The sequence below is a fragment of the Paramormyrops kingsleyae genome, chromosome 2 (genome assembly GCF_048594095.1).
Source record: "Paramormyrops kingsleyae isolate MSU_618 chromosome 2, PKINGS_0.4, whole genome shotgun sequence".
Lineage (NCBI taxonomy): Eukaryota > Metazoa > Chordata > Actinopteri > Osteoglossiformes > Mormyridae > Paramormyrops > Paramormyrops kingsleyae.
The window spans coordinates 3,632,144-3,642,769 of NC_132798.1; the positions used below are offsets into that span (position 1 = coordinate 3,632,144).

Genomic DNA, 10,626 nt, shown 5'->3' on the forward strand with positions numbered 1-10,626 from the left:
ATTTATCCATTGCTGTATTTGCTGGTAGGTTTTATGTGGAAACAGTGCATCATAAGCAATCACAAGTTCCACACATGTCGAGTACAACGTTGTAAGCCTGATTATATGCAAATCAGCACTTACCAAGACACAGAAATAAACAACTAAGCAGGCCAGCTTCCAATTGGGAAAGTTTAACAACGGTGACATTTACGTACAGTAACATCTACGGATTGTTGGTACCGGAGTTTCCGCAAGAGCAGCGGAGCGGTTTGCGGCAGGGCTGTGCTGCGGCGACTCAGAGCACAGCCTGGCGCTGCAGTGTGTGTGGCACGTTCTGCCCCCGACCCGCGTGGCACCCCCCCAGTGGCAGCTCGCAATCAGACCCGGTCCCCGTGGGAGCAGGGATCAAGGTGCACATCTCCAGTCTTGCCTTCAGTTGTTAGGGCTTGTCGAAAATTCACATGTTGCGAATCGTGTAAATGATACGTGAAACAGGAGACCGCTTACTACACAGTAAAGTTTTCTCTCACTATTTTGTGACATTGCCTGCCTTTCCTCTCTGTTCAGTCATAACATAGACATCATAGTATTATACTATCTTAATACTATGTAAATCGGAATAATCTGGTAAAATGAAGATGAATGATACTGGTTTGTGTTTATATATACTTCTATGTTTACTTGTAAGATTTTTATTCATTAACATCCGATATTCATTCCTTTTATCAGTCAGTTTTTTTTTCACCCAGATAAACTGCATGTAAATGTATGCAAGTACAGTGAACAACACGCCTGAATAATCACAATTTGAAAAGGGAAGTGCAGATCACCAATACTTACCAGATAACTTAAAATACTGTAATTAAATTCAAAATACTGTAATTAGCACAAACAGTAGTGCTATTGACTGTAAACATTTGGGTCTGGGCCTGCTAATTAATGCCCGTGTCTTTTTTCAAACTAAAGGGGAGGAGGGAGTCTCGTGACAGGCGCTGGAGTTCCCGCCTCCTTGTGTACGAGTCATCGCCCAAAAAGCCCAGTCAGCCAATGAAATCGTATGGCTGGGGACGCACGTGGAACAGACACCTTTAAAAACTAGTTCCAGGATATGACACAAGTTTATTTTAGTGAAAGTGTCACTGGGAAGCTTTAGTTACCAGATGATTGCATTTAACCTGACTTACCTCTGACTCTCTGGATTCTTCTCTCAACTGTCCAGCGGTTTTTTTTATGCTGCCTTCTTGGCTGACACGTGAAAGATTTTTTTAAACAACCCTTTCTCTTTGTTCGCGGTACTGTAGCAAATTACGTTTAATCTCATTAATTTAAAAAAAAAAAAATTGGCTTCTTTCTCTGTCAGGCGCAGGTCATGAATTTCATTGGCTTTGATCAACGTGTCTGTCCGTGGTGCTGAAAATTACTTGGCCTCCTGATTGGAGCTATGCTATGTAATTTTGATAAGATGGGAATTATGATTGTTACTTATATTTAAAACAACACTATAAATACGATTTAAGTACATGTATAAAAGGATAAAGGATAAAATTTCGGTTCCATATAGTTGGATTCTAAAAATCAATAGCACCGGACCTTTGAAATACTTTTGTGTAGCACAACACTTTAGACAGGAGATTTAACGTAGATTTTTTTGCGCTCTCGACGAACGTGCAGATCTCGAAAAATATCTGAAAACTGAAAACCGTACCAAAAGAGAAGAACTACTGGAAGAAAGAGGAGGAATATTCTGTATCCGGGCATCTTGTTTGGATTTTCCGCCTGGATAGTCGTTCCAGCTCTGAAACCGCACTTCAAGTAAAAGTTGGCAGAATACAAATGGTAAATTAAAATAAAACAGACGCCACTGTATTGTACTTAATGGCAATGGAGGCGTCCAGCAACGGGTCTAGTTTTGGAATTGACTCTTTACTGTCTCATAGACCTGGAAGTCCGATAAATTCGAAAGGAGACAGTTTGATGGGCGAATGCAGATCTCCTCTGGAGTTAAGCCCGAGGTCGGACCTGGAAAGCGGCTGCTCGTCTCCCCCTTCTCCACGGCGGGATTGCGTCGAAGATGCGGTGCAGAGACAAGGTCATGCTCTCGGACTGGAGTCCCATCTACAGCACGGGCAGATTTCCGCCGGTTCTCAGCCTCGGACAGTCACTTCGTCCTTCCTCATTCGAGACATTCTTGCGGACTGCAAACCGCTCGCTGCCTGTGCCCCATACTCAAGTAATGGACAGCCAACTCAGGAGACTGAGAGACTTGCCTCTAAAATGTCAGACGATTTTATAGACAAAATCCACAGCAATTCATCTTCGGACAGCGAATATAAGGGTAAGATTTATGTGAGAATTTTACAGAAGGTGTATTTTCTATCAAATCGAGTAAGAATAAAATATTTTGTTATGACTACGAATTATAATAGCACGTAGTACTTAGTAGTAATGACAATATTATTATTATTATTGATAATGATAATAATAATAATAATAATTCAAGCGATGATAATTATAATAATAATATAATAAATGTTAACGTTACCTTGACACTTGGCATGATCAATAAAAGTATATAATTAAATATTCTATGTTAAATTTACAGTAGACCGGTATGTGCTGCGAGTTTTTGTAAAAATAATTTGCAAGCGCAGTTATTATTACATATTCATACATATAAATATACTAATATATGTGTTTTAATAAAAAAGAAGGCATATAGCTACACAAACTGTTACTTTTTATTGCGTTTTTATCCTCTGTGATAGCAAGTATAGTGTTTTAAGGTAAATCGCGCTTTATATTCTCCAACGGAGATCCCCGTAATTGTAGTTAATAATAGTTAATCAGAAAAGTTCATTCGAGACGTCGAAATTTCGTAGCCTACGATAATAAGTGAAACAACCGAAATTAGCAGTACTCGTTAATTTGGAAAGCTTTGCTTGTTTCTTTTATAAAAAATTTGAAATTTAGACTGAAACGGTTTACGAAAACTTGAGAACTGCGCTGTTTGATCGATATGTTTTTTAATGAAAATGTGTTATCAGTGAACATATAATTGGACGGTTATTGATTCAATTAATATAATCCACTGATAAACACCAAAACCTAGTACAGAATAAATATCAATTAATCCTAATATGTAGAACATAACCACCAGATGATAACATATTTCCCACTCATTTAAATTAGTATTTCTAAACTGATGTCAAAATCTTTTAAAAAATGCAATGCACTTAAACTGTAAGATTATTATATTTTGTCAGATTTTTTAGACCCGGTCTAAATATAGTTAAAATATTTAAGATGTCAAACTCTATATTATGTGCAATATTTACAGTAATTTAGTTTTCTCCTTATATTCGTAAGTTGCGTATTTGTGACGTGGAGTTATCAGTCAGGTGTTTATTACGGTTTTATACCAATAATGTGAAGTTTGGCCAGTCATGCTCAAAAGGTTTTTCATCTCGCGTGGCCCAATTAGACGGTTTATTATGCTTCATGACTGTCCAATCAAGTTGTTACCCATGCAAGTCTTCTAAATGCCCCATTTACGTCAAACTTACAAAAGAAATCATGGATTTTAGCAGAGTGATTTAAAATAAAAACATTATTTCTTATAATACCATTATTTTCGCTGGCTTTGCTGCGAAAGTAGTCGTTTTAATTTGCGTACGGTATAGGCCTACCTGTGTGTTTCACGATAAAATCTGTACGTATGACACAGATATAGGTAATTTATTAAGTACTTAATATATTTTTTGATCATACAACACAGAGATTTCGCCAACATACAAAATAAAATATATACATGCATTTTCATAAATACATTTTATAATCATATAAATTTAAGTTGAAACAATATGGACACAACTCGAAAACAATCGCTACTTTAGTTCAATATATAAATATAGCCTTGGAGTTGCGGCCTTTTTCTTTGTTTCTCTCATTCAGCGTCGGTTGTGGTTGTGTTTTTTAATTTGTAGTGTTTGCCAACGGTTCAGTGTTTTTTTGGGTTTCAGTGAAAGAGGAGGGAGACAGGGAGATTTCGAGCAGTAGGGACAGCCCGCCAGTTCGGCTCAAGAAGCCCCGAAAGGCGCGGACGGCGTTCACGGACCATCAACTAGCCCAGCTGGAGCGCAGCTTTGAACGACAGAAGTACCTGAGTGTGCAAGACAGGATGGAACTGGCGGCGTCGCTGAGCCTTACCGACACCCAGGTCAAAACATGGTACCAGAACAGGAGGTGAGATCAAGAATATAAACACACAAAGCTCTGTGTTCGCTTACATTTCGACTTTCAGTAAAAAACAGATGGTTCAGTATCTAGCTATTTGAATCTGCCTTCAAGTTTTTAAATAGGCCTGTAGAATCTTGTTAATCATTTAACGTACGTAATCTAAAATCCATGGACTTACTAAAAACTTTTTCAAGAACACAAGGATTGTTGGGTGGTAAATATATACAATACATTTCCCTAGAGTACAGGTACGTGTATTAATGTATACCCAGACACACAGACACAAACTTATCGAATACGAATAGAAGCTGTTTTTTTTTTTTTTTTTGTAAATTAATGTATATTTTCTAAAACATGCAGTTCACATTATTATGTAGAGTACTCTTTTTTTAATTTAACACATCGATATGCCTCCTTCTGATACATTTTGATTAGTATAATATTTTTAGCTATTTATGTATAACAAATATGAAGAGCGTCGCCTGTCCCGATTCATTCTTTATCTATACGGTCACGGAGCATTAAAAGTCAAAAATGCATTTCCTGCACGTACCAAAATAGAAACTGCAAAAGCCTGCATCTGTGTTTACGTTGCCCTCACTGTGAAGGTTTTATATGCAAATTTCAGTTCTGCAACCGACCTTTAGGGTTTTTACTTTCCATTCGTTTCTTAAACAAATTATATCGCATACGAATTCGTTTTTCATGATTCCACTATAATATTTTAACGTTGATATTTTAAAAGGAACGCTATTCAAATAAGCAACAAATACAGCGCAACACATTTGGTGATAAATTATAAATTAAGAGAGATGTAAATAATTTACCCACAATACTGTAAGAACACAATTATTATCATTATTAATTATTTATCCATAAGAATGGTTTCCTATTGTCCAGGAAACTCTGGTTGGTAACTAAAAATGAATAACGAATGAGGGCCGCTTTAAAACAGTTCAACGACGCTTTATCTAAAGTAAAGGAAATTAAACACTTAAAACGCTTTATCTAAAGTAAAGGAAATTAAACACTTAAAACCTTTCATAGGTTGTCAGCGCGGAATCGAATTACTACAAGTGTAGCAATTCCGCTTTAAACTCAGCTCCAAGTTTACATTTTATATATTTATAACTTTGTATGTGATTATGTGATCTAAACAAATGTGCACAAAGTAAACGATCACTTTTACTCTGAGATGAAGAACGTCCCCAAACGACGCGTTAGAAGCATTAAAAAGGAATGCTATTAGTTGCTATTGAAATGCTTCACGTAAGTTAGTTTAGAGCGATAATTTTCACAAGGCTAATAAACAGAAATTATTTGTATCCCGAACTCCCGAACGTAATAATAAGGTACAAAACTTATATACATATATATAGTGAAACTTAAACTTTGATGAATTAGTGGCCATACACGAAGATTTTCTGACGGAAACTACTAGCATTTTGAACTCGTCGGCATTCGTTTTTACTATGAAATACTACTGATTGTGCTATTCTTCTTCCTGGGAAAGGACAAAGTGGAAGAGGCAGACCGCAGTTGGACTGGAACTTCTTGCCGAAGCCGGAAATTACTCTGCCTTGCAAAGAATGTTTCCTTCACCGTATTTCTATCCACAAAACCTGGTTTCCAATCTGGACCCTGGAGCAGCCTTGTATCTGTACAGGGGACCCTCCGCGCCACCACCGCCATTGCAACGACCCCTGGTCCCACGGATCCTTCTCCACGGATTGCAAGGAGGAAACGAGCCGCCGCCTATGTCATCTCTGTCCGGCGTGCTACCTCGGGCGACGCAGCAACGGTGAGCCGCACCTCCAGATTCAGAGCCAGACAACGCCAACCTCCACACGAGCGAAACGGAGCATTTTAATGAGAGTGACCAGTAAATACTGTTTTATTTAAAATGAACTGGGATCTTCAGTATATGAACTCTTGTTTGATTCTAACACGAATAAAAGGCCACTGTTATTTATTTATTTATTTATATATTTATATATCGAACAGTTTTCCTCGCTAGAGGAACTGTCAGAATGAACTAGAGATGTTTCACATGATTTCTTTATGTCTCTCCGGGAGAATTGCAGAAGAGCTATTCGATTTCCTGTATGGTTTCTCAAGATATTACTTCCAGGAAACGAAGTTTATTACGTGACAGCAGCACTTGTCAAATTCGAATCATGCATCAGACCCTGTTTATATGTGGAACGTACGGAAAGTGAACATGACTTATGGAAAAAATAAAAAAAAGTTTTTTTTTTCGTATGAAAAGCCATTAATTCTGCCCAAGAATGGATTCATATGATGAAACTTGTATGGACTGTTTATGTACAGTAAACACATAATGCACTGTAAATAAAGTATTCATCTATTCAAAGAAACGTCATGATTTTAAGTAGCATTTTGAGTAATGCATTTTCTTTCATTCAGACCATTGACTGAAAGTGACACGCAATGGCCATGACTAATCGTATAGACACGGTAATTTCATTGGACTGTTTTCAAACTGTATTCTACCTACATAATAAACTTGCAATGGTGTCAGCAATGTCATTGTCTATAGTGCCCTCATTTTGCTCCTGCTTCGTCAATTGCAAAAATTGCGAGAAGCAAAAGATGTACAATACAATTTGGCTGCAGCACTGCGCATATAGTAATTAATTGTTGCATACATAATGATACATTTCGTTGCTAAACGACAGTAATATTCGAGGATTAAATATTTATTTTTACATTTCCCTCAATTCAGTTTAATGTTCTTTTAAGGTGTAAGAGATACGTCTTTATATTTGACCATGCGTGCAAGAACAAAGTTATACTTCTCAGAAGCACGGTAGGCGACTATAATTTATTGTTCAGGAATTTAGAAATAATATTGGTAGCACGATTTCCTCTCACGGTGTAGTGATTTGAAATGAACTTCGCATTGGTATCAGAAATAATTAGTGCGATTAGATACCAACAGATTGTTGGCATATTAAAATACACGAAATAAGAATGGCGTCTGTCCTTTCGCTTTTCTGGGACCAGAGCCAATAGAAGCACCTGGTGTATTCTTCTCGAGATTGCGCAGATACTTCTTGTCATACAAACACTACAGGACAACACTGTAACTCCTTATGGTAGAAAATGTATAGCAGAACTACTTGTGAGATTCCTCATATTGTGAAGTAGTTCTTATTTGATATTGCCCCCTCCCCTTGCCCCTTGATGGTTCCTCAGTTTTAAGATAAGGCCAAAAATATTAGGAAACGTAGGAATAGTTGTTTTTTTTTTTTTATCATGTACAAATAAAGTTCTTACACAAACCAAAAGCACTGTTTCAGACATGTATGCTGGAAAAAATATTTCCCATGTGTTCAAGAAAACTGTTACGCACTGTCTGATTAAACCAGCAGTGACAAGTTCCGTAATTCCGACTCAAACGATCTGGGTTTTGTTTTCAGACGTTGAAAATGTTTTTAAGTAGATAGGCTGTGGCATCGGCGCGCATTTCAGAATTTGTTTCTGGATACGCTACTTGTTTCTTGGGTAAAAGCTAAGCATGATGCAGCACTCAGCAGTAGGCATAGGTCATGAGGATTTTCATCGTGCCAGAACTTAGGCGAACTGAATTACACCGCTAACTAGATGGGTTTTGCGTTTCCCGGAAATCGCAGAAAATTGTTAATAACACATTAGAAAAAAAACTTTTCTATATGTGTCTAAAAAGATTTTTGGTATTTTAAAAACTATTTTATACTGTATACTATAGGTATGCGTCGACTAAATATTCTAGCTACTAATTTTCTTGAGTTAGGTTAAACATATTAAATAATCATTAGCATTAAATCTGTAATTTTTTAACTGGATCCCCTTAATCAATCTATACAATTTGACAACAGTGTTGCTAGAAGTCCAAACGTCGAAATGGTTCTTTTCAAGTAGAATTCTCGTATTTGGCTCTCGGATAAAATATCTTTCTTCATGACTAAATAATTTTATACATTATTTTCTACATTTATAGAGTGACATATAACAAAAATAAATGAAAAAAAAATCAACGCACGTTAAAACAAATTTAATTTTACTGTTATTTCACGCTACACTGTATAAAACAAAATTTAGAAAAAAAAGATTTCATGATAAAATTTAACAACTGACACTAATTGTTCATATATGTATTGTTTTATATATATCTGTGTGTCTCGACAAAATATGTCCAGGTCATTGGTTTAATTAAGTAGTAGCAGCGGCACAAAACACTGGCTGACAACCGCATTAAAGGGAAACAAAAGATGCACTCGAGTGAATTGTTTTAAAACTGAATATAGCGTGATTATTCCGTTTTATTACATTTTCATAAACATTAACTCGATGAAATATTAATAGCTCCCCAAGTGTGTAATTGTTTAAGTGTCTTAAACGATCCTATTTGGAAATGGATTGTTTCCACCTTTTTTTCTTTAGAGTGTTGGTTGTCTGGCCTTCGCCAAACGGCTCCAACAGCTGGTGACCGGGCGAGACTGACTGTGCGTCGGATCAGGCAAGCGGACAGCTGGTCAGCGGTACGGCAGGACAACCCCCACGCCTCCTCCCCGTGCGCCTGTAGCCTGTTATAAAAGCCCAAATATCAGTCCCTTTCCTACCTGGGGGTTGGGGAGTTCAAGCTGACAAAGCTGAATAAAAGGTTTGCGAGCGATTAAACAAAAGACATTAATGGCTTTAATCGGAAGTCGATACATCGATATGATCGCTCAGTCCCCCGCTGCTGCATCCGCATCGCACATGTTACGGCGCGCGCCTCGCCTCCCCCTGATCGCGGGCTCTGCCTCGCGCTGTCGGCTCGCGCTATTACAGACCGCTTCATTCAGATTTCAGCAATTGCCACTTTCTCGAGTGCACGGTCTGCTGTGCGCCCTTTAAACGTCTATAAACGGAGCCCGCTTTTAGTTGGAGTCACAAATGTATAAAATACTGCCGAGTGAAAATAGATTACGCGTATCTAGTTTTCTATTCCTGCCGACCAGAAAATGATACAACCAAATAGTATCAAAAGGATTTGTGTCCGGCCCGAATGACGAAGATAGCCTCTCAATATTAATGAAAAGATTCATTCGTGCGAAGTGCGCAACTGATTAACTGAATAGCTACGTTGTCTTGTTGAAAGGCGCACAGATTTTTGCATGTGAAAAGATACTGGTAAACCCCAAGATCATACCGCGGATTGTCCCCGGCTCAGGCTTAATGAAGTGCGGATAGAGCCTTGCTGAGCTCCCAGCAAACAAAAACACAACACGAAGAGACTTAAACCCAGAGGATCAGTGACTCTGATTAATCTCATTCAGAATAAAACCAAACAAAACAGCCTTCAAATCAAATTAGGAGTCAATCAAAGGCCAATTTGCACTGCGGACTGTGAACCTGTCAGTAGAAGAAATGCTGATGTTCTTTCACAGCGCGCCGAAAAGAGAAGCAACGTGATTTGATCTTGCGGTATATTACAAATTACCGAATTCAACTTTTTTCCGCTAAATATGCGGCAAACAAAAGCCTGCTTAATATAAACATCTCCAAAGGCCACCACTAGCGAAACAGTACAGACTTTCTGCTTTCACAGATAATCGTTTGATGTGATATTGGATCACAACTGAAAAAGAATAAACTAAACGCTGATGTTCTATTTACTAGTCAAGAATTATAAAGGCAACCTAGAGAACATATTACTGCCGACACAACTGCTTGCATTGTGTATTTAGTAAGGAGAAGGTGAAATAGATTATTAAGGTCTTAAGTTAACTCAGGGTAACCCTAGGAAAAAATGCAGACATTTGCGCGCTATTCCGGCAGTATTAGGTCCACTGCTCGATAATTAGACACTAATCGTTTTTAAAATGTTAGCGCTCTTCCAACCCCAGGAAACCTATTACGCGGCACATACATCTCCGTTAACAGGCGCAATGAGGGCTCTGAAGAAATGCCATTCCCTGCCACTAGGATTTAGGTGCTAAAGCAAGACACATTTGGCAGTGCACTCCATCTAGAGTTTGGCCTCTGGATTTAGGAGCGCAAACCCTAATCTGGTGCTGTAACCATCAAACTGTCAAGTCGACGCCGCAAAGCAGTTCATGTTTACTCTCCATGTAGATGATCACGGTAAAGATAAGATGACATACTATCTATGCTGCCCAAGTAAACAAATGGACATTTTAGGGGATGCTGTAGTCGCGGTCATGATAGTAGGCAAAGGCAGATAACCATTACCGTCACGAACAATCTACCATGCTACCGTTTAAATATTAACGTCTCACTATAAGTTCCGGGGAACAGCACCAGATAAGGCAGAATCCAATATTCCCTTACAGCTCGAGTTTTTTTTAAAAATATATATATATATATATATATATATATATATATATATATATATATATA

At 37.9% G+C, this 10,626-nt stretch overlaps 1 protein-coding gene across 1 annotated transcript; it reads left to right on the forward strand.

The window, feature by feature from the left end:
* Positions 1-1,125: 1,125 nt before the first annotated feature.
* barhl1a (BarH-like homeobox 1a) lies at positions 1,126-6,763 on the forward strand. Its single transcript, XM_023809523.2, has 3 exons — positions 1,126-2,317; positions 4,002-4,224; positions 5,732-6,763. Exons 1-3 carry the CDS (start codon positions 1,858-1,860, stop codon positions 6,021-6,023), a joined length of 975 nt encoding a protein of 324 aa, XP_023665291.1. The 5' UTR covers positions 1,126-1,857; the 3' UTR covers positions 6,024-6,763.
* Positions 6,764-10,626: the final 3,863 nt, after the last annotated feature.

What these genes read in the sequence shown, in the direction of transcription:
- barhl1a (XM_023809523.2), top strand. Translation starts at nt 1,858, where the DNA reads ATGGCAATGGAGGCGTCCAGCAACGGGTCTAGTTTTGGAATTGACTCT. An exon ending in TTCGGACAGCGAATATAAGG is followed by an intron (nt 2,318 to 4,001) that starts GTAAGATTTATG and finishes TTTGGGTTTCAG; the next exon opens with TGAAAGAGGAGGGAGACAGG. An exon ending in ACATGGTACCAGAACAGGAG is followed by an intron (nt 4,225 to 5,731) that starts GTGAGATCAAGA and finishes TTCCTGGGAAAG; the next exon opens with GACAAAGTGGAAGAGGCAGA.